Source organism: Anolis sagrei, chromosome 1 (assembly GCF_037176765.1).
Source record: "Anolis sagrei isolate rAnoSag1 chromosome 1, rAnoSag1.mat, whole genome shotgun sequence".
In the NCBI taxonomy this organism is placed as follows: domain Eukaryota; kingdom Metazoa; phylum Chordata; class Lepidosauria; order Squamata; family Dactyloidae; genus Anolis; species Anolis sagrei.
Window position 1 is genome coordinate 269,018,706 of NC_090021.1, and position 20,166 is coordinate 269,038,871.

Consider the following 20,166-nt stretch of genomic DNA (forward strand, 5'->3'; position numbering starts at 1 on the left):
AAACTGTAAATCCCAGTATGCCATAGAATGGAGTCAAGATGTAAAAGTGCTATATAATTTTGCAGTGTGCGTGATCTCTAAATGTGCAATGCTATGATCAAACTAATGACTGAACAATTTGTTCTTGGGAGCAAGAAAGGAGCATTTCTTTATTTCATTCATAATAAGATGGGTTTATAAGACTCATAGCCTAGATGGAAACAATTCACAATATTCTAGGAAAGCTTAACAGATGTTGTGGACATCTGCATACTTGGCATGTGGAATATTTTTTAATGCCAGTAATGAGTCTACTGCCCACTGTAAATGCAAACAGAAATACATACATCTCTCTTCCTCTGCAGTTTTGCCTTAGAGGAAGCAGAAAAATAAACTTAAGCCAGCTGAGCAAGAAATCCCAACCTGCTACTGTGCTGGAATGCAGGCATGGTCTTGATTCATTTTCTTGAGTCACTGGGCGACTCTTGGTCTCATGGGCATTTTCTGCTTATGAACCCAGGGAGGATGTGACCTCTACTCATTTTTCCTCCTTCCCCTTCTCCCTTACAAATCCTCTGAGAATTGGGGAAACTTTTAGCCTCGGAGGAGATGGAGATTGACAGTGATAGACCCTATTTTTTTCCACTGGTGGAAGCATTTGAGTGCAGTTCTGCCCAAAGACACTCCCATGAATGGAATTAACAATTCTAGAGTGAACCCATTGAACCCATAGCGTTTCTCCCCAGTGAATCCATAGCCTTTCTTCTCCTGCTGCCAGGCATTTTGTTTACTTGCCATTCGATAGGCCATAGTTTATTATGAATGAAAGCAAATACTGAGAGAACCTTAGTGACATATTATGCATTATGTAGAAAAGATTTGTTGTGTTGTATATATCAACCAGTCAGTTGGAAATTAGGTTCAGTGAAGTTCAGTCAGTGGAATGAAACATGCATTCCACATTTTAGTCAGAGCTTTCAAGATGCAGTCTGAGGCTCTGACCTATTTGAAGTGTTGTCATTGCCACTGTTGCCATGCCTTCAAGTCATATCCAACTTAAGGCAGTACTAAGACTGAATACTGAGAGCTTGTGACTTGTCCCTGATCACCCAGTAAATTTTCATTTCCAAGCAAGAATTTGAGCCCAGATCTCCAGAGTCATAGTCCAACACTAAAACCTCTACACCATGCTGTGATTCAGTATTTTGAAAAGTGCCTTCAATCCAGGGGTTCTTAACCTCCCCCCCCCCCGGGCTTGAATGCAGCTTATTATCTTTATTTTCTATGATCTTTAACTGAAATGTAACGTTTTGTTCATTTATGAATGTATGCAATAAATTACAGTAGTACTGTGGTTCCCCATGAAGACCCTCACTGTTTATCCCTAGTTAAGCCTTTTTTAGTTAGAGTGATTATTATTTTATGTACAGTTTTTGTGGGGTCAGTCTAGACAGCCTCTTTGCACTTGAAGCCTCTGTCGCCCTGCCTCTTTAAGAATCCCCTCAAGGGTGGAGCCTCAGACAAGGCACTTCTGGTTCTTGAAAGAGTCAGCCTTTTCATGACTTGAAGGTGAACAGAGAGGAAGGATGTTAATTCCACAAAATAGCACGCCCAGTCAGAGCTGTATTCAAATCCATTCAGAGTTAAATTTTGAGACCATCTTAGAGATAGTTGAACACCATACAAGAAAGAGACAATAAGAAGAAATAAAAATGCAAGAGCCTCAGTTCAGCCAGACTTTACCTCTCCTCATAAGGATTTTGCAGTGAGACTCAGGAGGAGATAAAATCTAAAATTCTTGTTAGTTAATAAATTATTGTTTGATTCAACTGTATAGTATCAGATCTGTTTCCTGCGCAACCAGTTCACCTTCCAAGTAGTTAGGATAGTGTGAAGGCTGAAGAAGTACTATTCATATCATATTAGTGGTTTCATATCTAAATAAATAAATAAATAGAATTTCTAGCCAGAGAGGTCTTGAGCCTCAGTAAACTACAAAAGCAGGAATCTATGGAATTCAACCATGGCTCTCAAAAGTTGAACCATTGTGCTATAACTGTGTGGTGTGAAAGGACCTCAGAGAACAATTAACTGCTAGGCATTTCAACCATTATAAACCTTCGAACACTTCACTTATAAACCAAACATTTTCCAGTTTACAAGAGCCTGTTCCATCATGAAGCTTATCACTTTGCAGACACAGAGTTTGGGGTTTCTTCATGTTTGTTTTAAGTTCATTATTTTTTATTAAGTTCTTTTAATTAAACAATGACTCAGTGATTTCATTTACCTTTTAATTACAGTTTTGGCATGGTCAAATATCTGAAGTAAGTGTTTAATACTGCATTATAACATGCTAGCTCATTATAATATCTTTCCTTTGTTCTCTCATAAACAGGTTTGAATATAAGTTGCAGATATGCAGGGGTTTTCCATGTTGAGAAAAATCATCGCTACAGCCTCACAAGAGAAGATGCCATTGCACTTTGCAAAGCCCTCAACAGTACCATCCCAACATTTGAACAGATGAAGAAGGCATATGACCTCGGGTTTGAAACCTGCAGGTAGGAAATGTTTTTGGGGAAAATGAGTACAAACAATCTTTGTTGTGATGTATTCATTTTTGGTGGTCATTTTAATTAATTAATAAGTACATTCAAGGGAAAGTACATTCTTTCAAGTGAGTCTACTTTAATTCTTCTTTTAATTGTGCTACAGCCTCCAATATGGGTGACACTTTTAAAACAAAAAAATCCCCTCTATGTATACAAGCAATTTTTTAAATGCTTGGAACAGGCTTGCAAAATAAATCAGTATAATTATACTTGACTTTTAAGTGGTAGAACAGTGACCAGCCCTAAGACTATCCAGCAAACACAGCTGAGTCAAAACATCAGCCAGATCTCAGCTCACAGAGGTAATTATGGTATTTGTTACTGTTCTGTATCCAGTTCTTTTTGGCAGCAGTATAGATAAGTACAATAAATATTTGCAAGTCTCCTGCCCATCCTCATAGACTTCTGTGCCACAGGGCAAGTTGAACAGTGGTCTGGCAACTTCATTGTCTGGAAGACATTGTTATGTGCCCTAAGCCCAAATGTAGCATGTGCCTAAGATGATTAGCATATGTAATGATCTGTGGATTGCTTTCCCCATGTGTGTTTGGGAGCATTATTTAATCACTTTGATAATCCACATAACACTAAATAGAATTTTTAAAATGATACACCTTCACAGTCCATAGAGGAAAACGAATACATTGACTACCGTCAGAAGGCTGAACTACTGCTGCCTTTGAATTTTAAATAGGAGTATTATTTTACTGGACTATCTCCTCCTCCAAGCCATTCTTGGACTTTATTTACTGTACTTTCAATATATCTGTCTAAATTCTCTAAAAGCACCAGATCCCATCTAATCTTGAAGCTAAACAAGGTCAGCTCTAGTTAGTAGTTGGATAGGAGACCATCAATGAATGCCAGGTTCTGTAGGGTATAATTTAGAGGAAGAAATGGGCAAGGCCACTTCAGATTATTCCTTGCCTCTGAAAACCCTGTGAAATTCATGGGGTCACCATAAGTCCAGGCAATTTGAAGACATATACACACTTTCATTACAACAGAGACAAATGCAACTTCATTGGAATGGAAAGTAATTAGCTTAATTAGTATGGAAAATAATTGGATTAGCTAGTTAGCACTGAGGCAAAAATATCTGAACAGCACAAAATAAATGTCAAGTGCATTTATTATTAGTTACACTGTTTCCAGGAGGCATTCTCAAAAGGTCTCCTACAGTCCCCTTTGCCCATAAGGCCAATCTTTCATTACACTTCCTTTCTCAGAAGAGATTGTGAGGAGAAAAAAAAATCTCTTTGAGAATGGTCCAGTGAAGCAGAACTTCTCATCATATATCTCCTTGGATTTAGCCCCTTATTGGGCTAAGCTGGGTTTAGCCCACTATCAATGTCTTTGTGTCCATTTGTTTGATTCTTTGCCGGGAGCGCTGCTTGTAGCTATTTCTTAAATCTCTTTTCCAGCATCACTATAGTGCATATATGTTTGGATGTTCTACTATCTTGAATCAAAGAAAACATCACTTGTGGCTTACATATTGATACTCAGGACTATGAAAGAAAGAAGAAAGGAAGAGCCATAATGGATTTGATCTAGATTTATGCACATGTAACTAAGCCCATGGGAGTGGATATCAAAACCTCCTTAACCATAGTAGGCTGTCAGATGCTACCAGAGGTTTTCAATATTGTCTTACAGTTGATTAAAAACCATAAGTAAAAACTAGACAAAATTTAATAAGAACATACATATAAAAGTTATTTTCAAAACAAGTAATTGTAAGGTACCAAATCCTATCTGATCTTGGAACCTAAGTAAGCTCAACCCTGCTAGTATGTGGAGGAGAAGGCATGAATACCAGGTACTGTAGGCTATGTTTCAGAGGTAGGAGCTACAACATATCTCTGAATATTTCTTGCCTCAGAAAATCCTATGAAATTCACAGGCAACTGACAGGCAAATACACATTAGGTTAAAACTATTAACATTCATTAAAGTACTTCATTATAAAAACCAACACAACAACACAACACAGCATTAAAGGCCCAGCTTGGTAATTTTGAAAAAGCCTGATAAAATCCCAGTGTTTTTATTTGACAATGTTATGCTTCAGTGCAGAAGCAAGTAGCCTACTTCTATTCTTATTGACTTGGAAATCAGCTCCACTCAGTTCGCTTCCAAGTAATATATATAGTATTCATATGGAATTTTAAAAAAAATGAATGTGAATAGGGGCCTCCTGGGATATAACCATTTTTCTAGATTATAGGGAAGGAATACAAATTTTCTCATTGCCATTATGCAGGCAGAGTTAATAGGAAACAGCATCTTGTTCACTAAAGTAGCCATATGTTCCACCCATGACTAACATTTAACTTGGTGGACATGAATCACATAAGTGGATTACAGCTTTCTGGACTTCACTTAAGAGTGAACTGAAGTTCCCACAGTGGCCATATCTGTTGGCCAGGCCCAAAGTGGTAGCAGCTCTTTAAAATATTGGGTTGGGGTGGAAAGCGATTTTATTTCACATTAAACTCTCTCAAGCAAGATGTCAAGGAAACCAGTCAATGAGGAGGAATTATACATTTAACTTTTATACATTGGACTGCAAAACAGTCCGAAGTCAAATGTATAATTTATATGATTTATGAGGTCCCACATGTGATGAAAAGCAGAATAACAAGGGGGGTGTTCCGTGTTTTAGCTTGCATTCCATTGACAAATTATTGCTGTATTTCAAGCTTATTTTAAAGCTTTGCCAATTTTGAGAGCGGTGTGTTTTCTGTAATTCCAGCACATATAGTAGAATTTGATCCCTGCCTCTCTTTCATAACTATACTCAGTTGTTCTTGCATCTAATAGTGCTGTCAGTTTGTTATGCTGATAAGTTAAGAAAATTTAGAGGGTGTCGATTCTCAGAGTAGAAACAGATTCTATAATTACACCTAGTGAATCCATTGATGCAAAGACAGCACAGTCTTGGTAATTCAGAACATAGAGCATGCAGTGCTAGTGTTTTTGGATCTTCCCAACCCTGGGCAGAATCCATTCCCTTTGCTACATGCTAGTGCAATACTTATATGAACAAGCCCTGTCTTGATTGTTGGAAACACTGAATGTATAAAGTTCTGTGAATCAGAATGGACAAAATGTGGTCCTGTACTTATATGCAGCCAGCCAAGGATGTTTCTGTGACCCTCAACAATCTTGTATTCCTTAAAACAGCCCAAAATGCCTCTCCAAACGCAGCAATTTACCTTTTAAAGGTAAATTGGATGGGCTTTTTTGTTGTTGTGTCAGGAGTGACTTGAGAAATTGCAAGTTGCTTCTGGTGTGTGAGAATTGGTCGTCTGCAAGGACGTTGCCCAGGGGATGCCCTGATGTTTTTGATGTTTTTGATGTTTTATCATCCTTGTGGGAGACTTCTCTCATGTCCCCACATGAGGAGCTGGAGCTGATAGAGGGAGCTCATCCACGCTCTCCCCGGATTTGAACCTGCGACGTGTCGGTCTTTAGTCCTGCTGGCACAGGGATTTAACCCACTGTGCCACTAGGGGCTCCAACTGGCTGGACTGTTTCAAGTCAAATGTAGACATGGTTGAGAATCAAAAGTGGTCTTTAGGCATTTGTTTTATTTTTCTTCAATCCATGTAGCCCTGGGGGGGGGGGGGTGCTATATATAGTTCACACAATCTTAGAGGGTCAAAATTGCCTTGTAGGGTCCTTAGCGGATATTTGAGCTGCCACTGTTGCCCTCCCATTCCCTTACCTAATGCTCTGTATGTTAACTACAGTGATTTTGTAGGATTTCAATGGCACCTCTCTTGCAGGAGTCAGGATGTAGTATCTATCTCAGGTAATAGAACATGATTGTCACATATAGAGCTTCTTGCTTAGCTGCAGAGACCCTCACTGGCTGCTCTCATGCTGTGACAAATGTTATGGCTGTCACAGCTGTCCAAGGGAATTGGTAGGTTCTGTACAATATGCCAGCTGATCTCCAGCTGCAGCAGTAGCTGTTGAAGATTGTGAATGGGTGCCAATACAGGTTGTCTTCCCCACAATGCCTGGTCCTAAGGGAGAAGTTCTCAAAGCAATGCATTTGGTCTGCCCCATGGAAAAGAGGGGCTCTAATAGAATTGTCAGATTTCAAGACTGCTTATTTCAGTTCAGAGTGGAAGGAGGAACCTTAGGGCAGTGGTTTTCAACCTGTGGGTCCCCAGATGTTTTGGCCTTCAACTCCCACAAATCCTAACAGCTGGTAAACTGACTGGGATTTCTGGGAGTTGTTAGACAAAACACTTGGGGACCCACAGATTGAGAACCACTGCCTTAGGGCATGAGCAATGCCTTGAAAGGTGTGCTAGACTCTTGTACGTGTCTTTAGTGCTTAATTTGTCATATTGAAGGATTTCACTAGGGATCATCCCTGGGTCTCTGGTATTGGTCTCAAAGATCTCAAGAATAGTCCTGATCTGACAGTCCTTGGTAATAATGATGTGGGATATATGTGGTGAGTGCTAATGTGTATGGCAGTGTTTGTAACCCACTGCAGGTAGCAGCTGATCCAAACTTTTGAGAATAGGATTTCTATAACTTATTTGCATTTGCTATATTTGTAACATACCCAGTTCTCAATGCTTGTTAGGAAGCAAGACAAATAATAGAGTGGAACATCTGTGCAAATTGTGTGTCTATGTTAAGCATAAATAGAAATAGATGCATACTGGAAGATTAAGGCTGTAAAAGATGAAGTTCCATCAAAGGTGTTCTGTGGTAACATACAAATCTATATGTATAAGTTATATTCTAAGATACACTAATATCATTCTGTTTCCTTCCCTAGATATGGTTATATAGAAGACAAAGTTGTAGTTCCACGGCATACTCCTTATCATCTTTGTGCAGCTAATAATACTGGGATTTATATACTTTCTTCTAATGTATCTGATCGATATGATACATATTGCTTCAATTCATCAGGTATGTCTTGGTTAATACACATGCTTTCCTATACTGACCTAAGAGTTTTCCTTATTACAGTTCATGAAACAGTAGAAATAAGAGATGAAAGAGGACAGGAACCAGTAGACTGCATGCCTGCAAACCTTTTGGCCTACTAATTGTTTTATTGCTTGTATTGTTGTGTTTGGGCTCGGCCTCATGTAAGCTGAACTGAGTCCCTTGGGGAGATGGTAGCAGGATACAAATAAAGTTAATAAATAAATAAATAAATAAAAATTAAAATTGTCCATAAATAGTACCCATATAGTAGGTGTTTCAAATCTCTTTACATATCTTGTTTTTTGCCTCAAGCTAACAAACAAACAAACAAATAAATAAATAGAAGAGGATGTCGAGGGTGGAGAGCTTTCCCCTGCTCATGGCTTACCTTCTCAGTACTAATACTTTTCTCAGCTGAATTCTAAGTGAGTTCACTCATGATAGAAGTACTAAAGAGGAAAGTCTACAGACTGGTAAATTGTAACTACCCTCAACCAATGTTCCTTTTGCTGTAAAACATGAACAATGTTTTGATTCTATGTCAAATGGATTTGTGGGCATCTGGTCTTAGTGAATGGGTTCTGTTCCCATCTTGTTTAGTTTGGATTAGGCACAGCAACACTATGATGGAGTTAAGCTACTCGAGCAGTAGAACAGAGAAAGAGCTGAATTGTAGTCCACTTAGCAGCCTAATAAAAACTTTCTTTATGGTGCTGTCTGAAAGATCAGGAAGTTTCCAGCTACAAGCATCTTGACTTCCTAGAATAGTTAGAATGTAGATGCTGCTTTCAACACATAAATGGTACAGGATGTATTTTTTTCTAATGCAGACTTTAGCCTTTAGCTTTTACAGATGTGTGTGCTTTTGTTATAATAAGATATTAAAACTTTTTCAAACTCCAGCCCACGTTCGACATTGAAAGAGCATAGTGTCCATGATAATTCCAAATTCTGACAGGTGAATTTAGTATTGAATGATGGTTGAATTCTCATTGAAACTGTTTTATTGTAACTTTTTATTTAGAAACAAGAGATAAAGTCTGTGACCCAGTGATAAAGTTATATTCTGCTTGGCCAAATAACGGAAGTACAATAGGTAAGAAGGGAGTGTTATTCATTTTATTTCAAGATATACTTTATAGAATTGGATATAAGACTTGCAAAGTTGTTGCTGTTGTTTTGATACTGTTACCAAGGCCCACCTCTCTTCCAAGGCTGCTTGCAATATTACAGAAGCATGAACATAGAACTGCAGGCTAAATGCACACAGAGAAGGACAGAGGGGATGTTTTTACATGAGAGTTTGGGGTGTGCATTTGCAGCTGTTTAACAGCACAAGTTCAGGCTGTTTACTGTACAATGTTGTTGCAAAGCAGTAGTATCGCAGAGTTTCCCACATAGTTCAATTTTAATTCACAGTGGAAACCTATGAATAGGTTCTTAAAAGTGAGCCATTCCACTGTCAACAGCGATGTGATGGGTAACTAGTTCTGCAGCAGTGGTGGGCAAGTTATGAACATAAACTTTCTTCACTCCCCTTTCCTGTGCTCATGCTGCAACTCTTCAACTTCTGGCAAGCAGATAGAGAGGTCCTCCAGCTGCATTTACATTACTTCTCCCTTTGCCTCCCTTTTAAAAAGTATTACTTTTATTTAAATTAACTGTGCAATTTTGCAGATGCTTCCTGGTGCTATTGTGGTTTCCTGTTGGTTGTATAAACATTCGCTACTGGGATATACTGAGATCTTTTGAAAAAAATACTGCTTTGTGTATTCAGTTACATTTACACATATACTAACAGCATTGATTTATTAGCAAGGATTCCCTTTTAATGTGGAAACACTTTTAATTGTGATGTAGTATGCTGGATTCAACTGGACAAACATTGTTACCGGTTGAAACCCTAAGTGTTATAATGTTATGGCCCCAGCAGCCAAACCCAGTCTTGGCACTGATAACACCATGGCAGCATAAACTAATGTGTATATGACAGAATAAAAACCCTGATTGTGATGATTTTTCTAAATCATTGAAACCACAACAAAATTGTGATTTTTATTAGTCTTCCATGAAATCAGACACTCCATTATTAAATGTGTTAGAAAACATGTTGCTCTGCTTTTCTAATGGGTTATGCTATTTTATGCACAGTGCATTCTGCAAACCATAGAGTAAAACAATACTGAATATGTAGAATACATTATTGCTATTGATATAACAAGGATGGTTATTTCCTTGGAGAAGAGTTATCACAGTTTAGGATTAGAATACAAGCCATGGATCCATTATCTGCTGTTTCATTTATAAACATGCAACAGAATGTGACTTCTCTAGGCATGCTAGGTCCTCCAGTGTGACTATGACATTATTAGGCCAGAAATTCTTCATTTCAATAGAGTTGTGTTGTTATCTGAGATTTAATTTATTATACGAAATTAAAGAACCTATACTTTGTATATACAGGGATTTTACTGTATTGTATTTTCTATATAAGTCATCTGTAACATTTTAGTAACTGATCTAGAGAATCAGAGTTGGATGTGAATATATAGAAAGTAAAGATTCGTGGTCCTCATTTGGCAAGACCTTTTAACCCACTGATTTGATTAACCCAGTGTGGATGCAGTTGAATACTACAGAACAAGCTGAACACTGGAATGGTCTCCTATCAGCACCTTTTTCTTTACTAGGAGAATCTCAGGAAAAACATCCTTGAGATTTTAAACTCTTTTAAAATTAAAAAACCAATGTATACAACGTTGAAGAACAGTGAAAAGAGAAAAGAGTGGGAAGTGGAATTATTGTTAGTAGATTAAACCATGACAAATATTAAATATGTCACATACACATTCTCATTGGTTTCCAAAGACAAATAATTTCATTGGTCTCCTCGAAGGCTTTCATGGCCAGAATCACTGGGTTTTTATAGGAATTTTGGGTTATATGGTCATGTTTTAGAAGCATTCTCTCCTGATGTTTCACATGCATCTATGCCAGGCATCCTCAGTGGCAGGCATCCTCAGAGGACCTAACAACCTCTGAGGAAGCCTGCCATAGATTCAGGCAAAACGTTAGGAGAGAATGCTTCTAGAACATGGCCATACAGCCTGAAAAACCTACAACAGCCCAAACTATATTTAAGTTGTGTAAAATGATTTGCTTGTTTTTTTTTTCAACAGAAATTTTCAATGCAGATGGATCCCGCTATATTGAGGGACAGAAGTTCACAGAACGGCCACCAATTACTGACGATGAAATTACTGCAGGCAGTGGTTCTGCAAATGACAGACCAACAACAGATCCCAATTTCATCAGACATGGTATCTCCCATTATGCAGGTATTACTGGAATAGAATACAATGGAATTAAGTAGTAATATGAAAAGTGTCAACTATGAGCTAGAGTTGACTTCTTCTCCATTAATTTCCTATAGCAATGAATTAAAACAATGCTCTATGTGCGCCACCACAGATATATCCCTATGTGCATATTGCTATTCCACAGGCCTGCTCCTTTTTCCTGGCCATTTTCTGAATCTTCTTTCAGCAGATTTAGCCAATAGAGCAATTCCTCCAACATATTGCTCTGTTAGATTTCCAAGATCTGCTGGCAGATGAATATTTCTACCAGCAGAAGTGGATTTCACTAAGGAAAGCTTATGCCCATTCCTAACCTCCAACAGCCATAATACATAAATTTGGGTTGCTCTTTGAAAGTTATTACTTTTATTTCTTATGAATAAGCAGAGAGGACAAATGTCTTGTTTTAAAAATGAAGCTATAACAATAATTATGTATTGGTGGAACCTTGAAATGGTCAATGTCATGCTTAGTTTTGTATGTAACCATGAGTTTGGAATGGTGAATGGTGTATCTGTTCCAGAGCTTGACAAACTTTAAAGAAGCTATTGAAGGTTCTGAATTCTTCTCCCCAAATACCCAAAATAGGTTCTGCACCTTGAACAGCTCCTTTAAAGCCTGGGTAACACCCATGGTCCCATTTACACTCGCATATAATGCATTTTAAAACTGCATTATGTGGCAGTTTAGATGGGGCCTGATTAACAAGTGTGAGTTTCTGCCAAAGGGTTCCAGAAATTGGAAGTGGTGGCTAAGTTGTGAAAAAGAAAGAATTAAAGTGATTTTAGTTTACCAGAAAAAAGTGACTATTGATAAGAATTAATAATCAAAACGATGTGATTTTTGTAATAATTTGCAACTCATTCATTTATTCAAATACAGATCGTGTTACTCCGCCATATCATGTTGGTGCCAGTGATGAAGTAGAAGACCATTCGAAGGATCAGCACACACAACATCCTAGTAAGTCTAATAAATTATATGGGTGATTTTTGTGGACTCTTTGTGAAAGCTCTCATTTAACTGCTGATTAGATCCTACTCTTGTGGCTATGAATCACACATTGAATGCTCAACCTCCAAAGATATGTGTTCCTGGTAGATATGAAGTAAACTGTGTGGTAGAACTTGGACAGAATAAGGTCATTATGTACAAATTTGCTGATTTGTGGTATCTATACATGTTATATTGAGGTAGTGACCCGAGGAGTTGTGTTTTCCTCACACATAGCATGGAATTATACCTAATTGTCTGATCAACATGCCTGAGCAAAAGGGAGTGGTGGATTATATGGGTTAGGTGCACACTCTGATCACACTTCATGCTCTGTGTATGGTGGTGGTGCATTGTGCATGTGTCTTGAACTTCACTTCAGAAACTAACCCTGTAAACTCTTACCCAATCTGTGATTAAAGATATGATTAATTAAACTATGATATTCATATCTCCAGTGTGCTGTTCTATTAAGTGCCCAGGTGTCTGCATGTACTTTTGTGAAGTGATTGTCTGGAAAGGAATTATCAGGGTTCTTTTTTCCCTTTAGAGAGCTTTCTTCCATTTGTGAAAGAGCTTTTCCTTTTTGTTTTATTCTTCATGAGCAATATGTTTCCAAATACTAAGTAAGAGCAATGACAATGGTCTGAGTGAGTGGGCAGTCTAAATGACTCATAAAAAGATGGACAGAATACTGCTTGAGGATCTCTTTCCTCCATTGATGGGTAGTAGAGGGAAATCAATCAAAATACCTGATTTATATGGCTTCACCTGGTTATTATGTTCTTCCATTTTAGATGTTGCTATCTATATGTTCCTGGTGGGATATTAAATTTTGCATTCATCTTGGTTTTTTCTTAAAACACATCTCTTGAAATAAATGTTTATGATCTCCCAGGATTAGTGGCAAAGGGATTTTGACATTCCTCCAAATAGGAATGACTAAGAGATCATTTCCTCTTCTTCTATACTTATACCTAAATGTTTTCAAAGACCACAATTTAAATGGGCCTTTTTGATCCTTCACTAAAACATGTTTCTGTTTAGCTTTTGATGATGTGGTGGTTATTCTAGCTTTCCTAATAAACCTCCTTAGGGTGACTTCTGAATTTCTTAGACAAGTAATGAGATAAACTGTGGAAACCTAATCCTGGCTGGAAGAAGTGTAGAGTTAGGCACAATCCTTTTCTGCCAGCAGAAACATTCTTGGGTTGCTGTGGGGTTTTTTGGGCTGTATGGTCATGTTCCAGTAGCATTCTCTCCGGATGTTTTCCTTGCACCTATGGCTGGAATCTTCAGAGGTTCTGTTGGTGGTGAAGCAAGTGGAGTGTAGAATGTCCAGGACAGGAGGAAGAACCCTTGTCTGTTTAAAGCAAGTGTGAATGTTCCAATTAGCAAGCTTGAATAGCCTTGGGTAGCATTGAAGTTGAACAATCAATCAGTGTGGGTATCTGCATAGAGATAGCCTAGAGGCATCCTATGTTTGGGAAATGTTAACTGCTGCTTCATTGCTTGCTGTCTGGAGTTCTCTTGCTTCTAATTGGTGTTCCTTATTGACTGTCTTGATTCTGAGGGTTTTTTTTAATACTGGTAACTAGATTTTGTTTGTTTTCATGGTTTCCTTCTTTCTGTTGAAGTTATTCATGTGCTTGTGGATTTCAATGGCTTCTCTGTGTAGTCTGACATAATGGTTGTAGGAGTGGTCTAGAAGTTCTGTGTTCTCAAATTATATTCTGTGTCCGGGTTGGTTCATCAAGTGGTCTGCTATAGTTGACTTCTCTGGTTGAATTTCATGTTCATTGATTAGTGTCTGGGCGCTGCGTCTGTTGTTTGGGCTGTATGGCCATGTTCCACAACAACAACAACAACAACAACAACAACAACAACAACACTTTATTTATATTCTGCTCTATCTCCCTGAGGGGACTCAGAGTGGATTACAGCATACACAGATAGGCAAACATTCAATGACTTTAATACAGTGGAAATAACAATGACACACAAATACACAGAACAAAGATAAAGGCTTCCCCTTTCATCTCCAGCTTCTGGAATATATGGTAGACTCCTGCAGTGGTTAGAGGATCCCTCTTATCCTTTGCTCAATGTAGCATTTGTTGAAATTTCTTGGTGGGCCTGTAGATTGTTTTGTATTGCTGCTGTTGTTGTTTTTGCTGATGTATTGTGGGCTCGGCCTCATGTAAGCCGCACCGAGTCCCTTGCGGAGATGGTAGTGGGGTACAAATAAAGTATTATTATTATTGTTGTTGTTGTTGTTGTTTTTAGGTTGTGTTTCATGATCAGCTTCCCTATGCAGTCAGTGGTAAGAACACTTTTCCTGTAGGTGGATCTTTGTCTTTACTCAAGGGATAACCATGTAAGCATGTTTCAGTATGAAAAGGATAAGGATCTAGTGACACCGTTAAGGCTAGCAAATTTATTTTACCATGCAATTTTTTTGGGAATTCAATGCACTTCAGACCTCATCACATTGAGGTCAGTAAATTGGACAATAGTGAGGGGATTCTCCATGCATTGTGGTGAACTGGCATGGGGAACCCGTCTCTCCATGCCCTGCGTCATCCCTCATCTCATTCTGTGGGGGAAGTGTCACCTCCTGACTTCACCTGTTCTTCTCAATGGAACATGGCAAGTGTCCTCTGTTCCCAGGGTTGCCTCTTATTACAGTTTGACTTCATTTCAGGCATGGAACCCAACTGGAAGTAGATCTACATCATGTAATATTATCTGGCAGATGTACCTGAAGTGAGGTTGAACTGTTGTAGGGTGGGCAACTTTGCCCATGTGATGAGGTAGTTAGTTAAATGTTTTAGTTGTGGAACAAAATGGAAAGGCTCATAGAAATAGCAAATTGTGACATAAACCTTCAAAGGCTTATCTGGTCTCTCAGGTAAACGTTAACCTAGTGGTGTCAAAGGAATACATTCCATCCCCAAATCAGATGCTTTTAAGTAAATCACTTATCTTCAGAAGATACTTTCATTACATATGTATATGTATATGTAATGAGATATTTATGTATACATGTATGTAACATATTTTGTTCCACAACCACACACAGAGAGTTTTTTCCCCTTTCCCCTTGTGATAGCAAAAAAACCCCCTCAAAAACATTTTACCCTGCTTCCTACATTTTTTATTTATTTATTTTATTTTCCTCCTAACAGTTTCTAATATTGAATAATATGTGCAATTGGCAACAGGTGCAAAGGGATCAAGTAGAAACTATAAGAACGAGAGGAAAGCATAAGCTTTCATAGACTGAATTTACTTCATCAGATGAAAATGAGTTTGCCAAAGCTTATACTACAAATGTAGTGCTCAATCTTAAAGATTCCCTCACCAGCCTGGACAGACTAATGGCGATGTCTTTCAAAACTGAATTGGCAACAGAATAGTTGATGCTGATCATATTTGAATCTGGGAATATATGATACAGGGAAATGGTGTGTTATTACTGTTAAATTAAGGACAGTATAGAAACGTGCTGAAAGAAAGATTGATATTAAAGATGAGAAAGAACAATATTTCAGGCATTTGAGCAAATATCGGAGACTTTTGCTCTAAAAGACGAAGAAGTGGGTTTGAATTTTGTTGTATATTTCATGTCTATCATTTCTATCATTCACATAGGTGAATTTCCTCACACAAAAGCATAGATAGCACAAGTTTAAATACTATTTTCCTTAAACAGAAACAATTGGCATTTGTGTAGAAAAGATTGTGCAATTTATGCTATGGCCTTGTCTTTTCAACAGTTTCAAAGCCATTCCATCTTTGTGACTCTTACCTACAAAAGCAAACTTTGGCTTGGATTTCTCTTTTTCTCTCCGACAGCTTTGAGCAAAGAAATTGCACAGTTTAGAGAGCTGAACTAGTTTTCAGAGGAAGGCTCATAGCTTAACCAGGTTCATGGAAAGGCAAACTCAAAATAATGATCAAAGACCTGTCCAATAATAGCACTTAGACTAATCTAATTTTTATTTTAGAGCCCTTCCGTAAATGCAGACGACAAATCAATTCCTCTAATTTATAAGTGACTAATTAAAGCTCTTCCAAATGCTACATGGCTGCAAGCTGTTTGATCTGAAACATGTTTTGCCTGTACGATTGTCTGTGTTGATACTATCACTAGGACGACATTTGTTAAATACGTATCTCGTGATTTCAGTTTACTGGGAATGCTGAAACCAGAAAATAACACAATGGTCTTCTCTCCTCAGTTCCACTCTATAATTCATTTGAAAGTCATCCTGGTTTTTTGGAACTGTGCAACAGTGTGGCCCAAGGGTGGGGGTAGAGTCTCCTCCTGAGCCATTTCATGCTATCATGCACCCTTATTGTTTTGTGTGTGTATGCGGATAGATACTTGATCCTTGGAAGATGGGATGGAACCTCTCTGGCTTAAAATTTCTGCCTTGGCAATTGTCATATTGCCAAATGCTTAGATTTCAAATGAGCATTGGATGCTTTCCATCTTACATTGTTTGCCTAGAGTATTTTGCAGTGTGGACCTGCATTGAAAAGATAGTTGGATTCAACAACCTTAAAATGTAACACAGATACTTAGTGCCTGTGAACCTGGGAATTGTGGTTGATTGATAGACAATAATATATACTATTTCAGGCAATAACAACTAAATTGTTAATGTTTTAATCCATATGTGTCAATTCCATTCCTTGTGAATGTTTTGGGAACTTTGAGCTAAAATGTAGAATTACTATCCTTAGAAAAAGTGTCGAAGCAATGATGTCATTTGGAAACATACATGATGGGATTTCTGGCAAGCATTTCTTTACTATCTTTATATTCATTTTTCCATTGCATTGCAATGGAAATTTGTTCTTTTGTTTCTCTTCTTTATCTCAAGGAGATCTTCCTCTTCCCATTTAATATTATCTCTTCTCAAAGTCTTTCTTTCTTTGGAATGCTGCTGCTTTTCTTCGTATCATTGAGAATGCTCTCCATCAGATTTACATCCCTACACTTTCTGTGATGTAAATGAATGCATGGGGAAATGATAGGACATTGCTCATTTGCTGCACTGCTCTCATAAGTAGACGAACAAGACCCTACTCAGGAAGAGAAGTAAACAACTGTGAGAAAATTCATACATCAACTCTTTGAATCATCCTCGCACCAGAAGATTGAAAACTCTCTGTGCTGCTTTAGGCAAAACTGTGAACCTTCAGCCCCAATGTACTACATATGTTCTTTAATTTTTTGCTCTATCACAGATGAATATTCAGATTTTTTTAATGATTAAAAATGCTGGTCTTTGCCATCCTTTCACTTAATTATGATAGAATTTGACTTGGATGAGAAGCAAGAAGATTCAGTACAAGGGCATAACATATCTGAACGCGAAGAGGATAAATATGGTAACAAGATTTGTCTTTCTGTTTTCTGGATCTGACAGATTGTTGATTAGTTGTACATATCCTGCAAGTAGATTCAGCTTTCATGTCTTTTTTTGAACAAATAGTGTACATATCCACTTGGTTGTTATTCCCTCAACTTGGTGTATTCTCAAACTCAGGAATATTTGGCATGCTTGTTAAAATATGAAGAACAGAAATGCTATTCAAGAGTGTAGCTTGTGAATCTTTACTCTCCACTAGGAGGAAATATTGGGTGTATGATGAAGGTAAATTAATGGAGTTAGTAGCATAGCATATATTCAGTGTATTAGTTGTTCTGGCATCATTACAGCTGATGAAGTGTCCAACAACAGAAAGCATCATGAAAACTCTACTGAAGGGCAGCATATTCCTCAGGAGTTCCCTCTGTGGTGGCCACCAGAAGAAAATGAAAGAAGGCAGTCCACAATCTTTGGCAAGGGTAATACACTGTGACCTTTATGCTTGGTGCTTCTTTTAGACATTAATTTTTATATACATGTATGATGAGTTACTTTTTTCATGAGAAAATGCTTCTAGTTTGTTTTATGTATTTGGCTTGCTGTGTTTGTAAGCCTCAAACAAGCATTTTAGCCAGCTCCAAAATGGCTTTTGTTGTGCTTTTGTAATGCTGCCATGAACTGAGAGAAGTCATGTGATTGTGACATGTAGAACTTTGTGTAGATTGGCTTTTGGCACATTGCTACATCTGTGCTGGCATGCAGGAAAGCTCAGCAGCACATCTCTTGTACACTCAACAGGTAGCCACATGGTGTCTGCCCCAGCTCATGGATACCATGATTACACACCAACCAGCTATAGCAAAGCACACACCAATCAGCTATAGCTAAAAGGACCCGTTCTTCTTCATTTGCTGTAGACCAATATAGCAATACCTCTGAAAAAGAAGGCCCCGAATGTCAGGATTTCCCATGGTTGGCTATGAAACAGATGTACTTATGCAAAGGCCAAACATTTTAATATGTGACTGTGAGAAGCCATTGTGTTTGCCTCCCACAAAACTGTATTTAGCCAAAATCCTTTTTGAATATTATAATATGGCTTATCATTTTAAAAAACAACTGTGATTTCATGACTAAATAAAGTAATTGTGGTGTAAGTTTTTTTAGTGGATGTTATGCTTTTCTAATGTAATTGGAGGAAAGCATATAGTACTATAGTGCTTGAGTATGGGTTTTTTCATCATTTTCAGTCATTAAGATTTAGTCATGGCTTCCTTCTTTCTAACTCTCTTTATCTAGGTTTTTAAGGTTCCAGGCAAATCTAATCATATATTTCTGAGAACTTCCACAAAGACTTGTTGACAGGAAATAATTATCTTGTCAAATATTTATCATAATAATTCCTAAGCCTCATTGAATCCAGAATGACGTTTATTTTGACATTTGTCATTACAATAACAATTTTCCTCACAAAGATTGTTTTTATCCTAGTATTGTTTGGATGGCTTTCTGAAATCATCCAATGGTGAACATCTACTATCACAGTAGTTCTCAACCTGTGGCTCCCCAGATGTTTTAGCCTTCAACTCCCAGTAGCTGTTAAACTGGCTGGGATTTCTGGAAGTTGTAAGCCAAAATACCGGGTAACCCACAGGTTGAGAACCACTGACTATCAGATTATGAATCATTTTCTAACCCCCTCGACCATCTTTTAAAATAAGAAATTGTAAGATAGCATTTTCTCAAACTCAGGAGCACTTTTTATGTGCGTCAAGTTCTCCATGCAACAGAAAAACAAACCTACATTTTCTGGGTGTTCTGCCAAATGGCTTCCCATGGCAACCTCTATGTAACTAGAGGTTGCAGATGATGATGATTTTGAACTGCACCATTCTCTTTGAACTAGAAAACAGTAGTTATAATGCTCATTGAGAAGTCTCCAAGGAAAGCATAATGCTTTGTATTTATCATTCCTTTTTAAAGGATTCTACACCATGTAAAGTTTGCACTGGCACACAAAACAAATGAAAGCTTCAATCAAGCATAAAACTTTAAAAAAATGAGCTCTCTTTTTTGGCTAATTAGGAATGGGAAGGAGAAAAAGAGAATGGTACAAATTACTATTATGGACCTAGTTCTGTTGGGGATTCTTTCCAAGTCTACTTTTTTGGTGACAATTAAGCTTTTTAGACTGTGATGTGAAAAAACAGGCAATTAGAACAGACATGAAATAGTACTTACATTTGTTACTGGTCCTTATTCTGCTTGAAAGCATGGCCACATAAGCTCAACTGCAGTCTTCATAATTTAAGAAGAAATCATTCATATTTTATATACTTCTCATGCAATTTGTACCTGAGTATGCCCTGAAATGCTTTGTACGAACTAGAGCAGGCATCACATTAACATAGAAGGGGGACCCAGATAGACTTTATATTTATTTGGTTTTCTCACCATTGGCTTTGCTTTATTATTTGCTTTATTATTGTTGAACTCCTGGTTTCCCAGTAGATCCCTATACCTTTATACTGAATTCTCCCTGGGGAATACCATACATTTCATAAATGTTGATTCCTCTGAGTCTCGTTATCTGTGTGAGTTATTCATGCCAGGAAAATTGGAAGAAACTCTGCTTTCTCAGATGAAGCAGCATAGTCATCCTGTATTCTTTCTTCTTATGGCTGGCATACAATTTAAAAAAAAATTCAAAAGGGCATTGATGGAAAATAGCTTATTTAGGGTGCTTCCAGACAGGATTTAAACCTACAAAGAAATGGGTTTAAGTTCCCATGGGCTCCCATGCTGGAATACCCCCCTCTCAAAAAAACCCCTTTTACCAGGCCACCATACCTCCTTCTCCAGAAGCCT

General features: G+C 37.8%; 1 protein-coding gene across 10 annotated transcripts in view; it reads left to right on the forward strand.

Annotated features, from left to right (window-relative positions):
- The window catches only part of CD44 (CD44 molecule (IN blood group)), a 103,139-nt gene that overhangs the window by 56,944 nt on the left and 26,029 nt on the right, over nucleotides 1-20,166 (forward strand). For 8 of the 10 annotated variants that reach the window (XM_067462721.1, XM_067462725.1, XM_060764830.2 and 5 more), the window contains exons 2-7: nucleotides 2,378-2,543; nucleotides 7,405-7,541; nucleotides 8,587-8,658; nucleotides 10,742-10,900; nucleotides 11,804-11,884; nucleotides 17,649-17,777. In XM_067462721.1, the coding sequence (XP_067318822.1) occupies nucleotides 2,378-2,543; nucleotides 7,405-7,541; nucleotides 8,587-8,658; nucleotides 10,742-10,900; nucleotides 11,804-11,884; nucleotides 17,649-17,777 (744 nt within the window). The remainder of the gene's footprint in view (nucleotides 1-2,377; nucleotides 2,544-7,404; nucleotides 7,542-8,586; nucleotides 8,659-10,741; nucleotides 10,901-11,803; nucleotides 11,885-17,648; nucleotides 17,778-20,166) is intronic. The other 2 variants (XM_067462722.1, XM_067462727.1) reach the window with 1 other exon arrangement.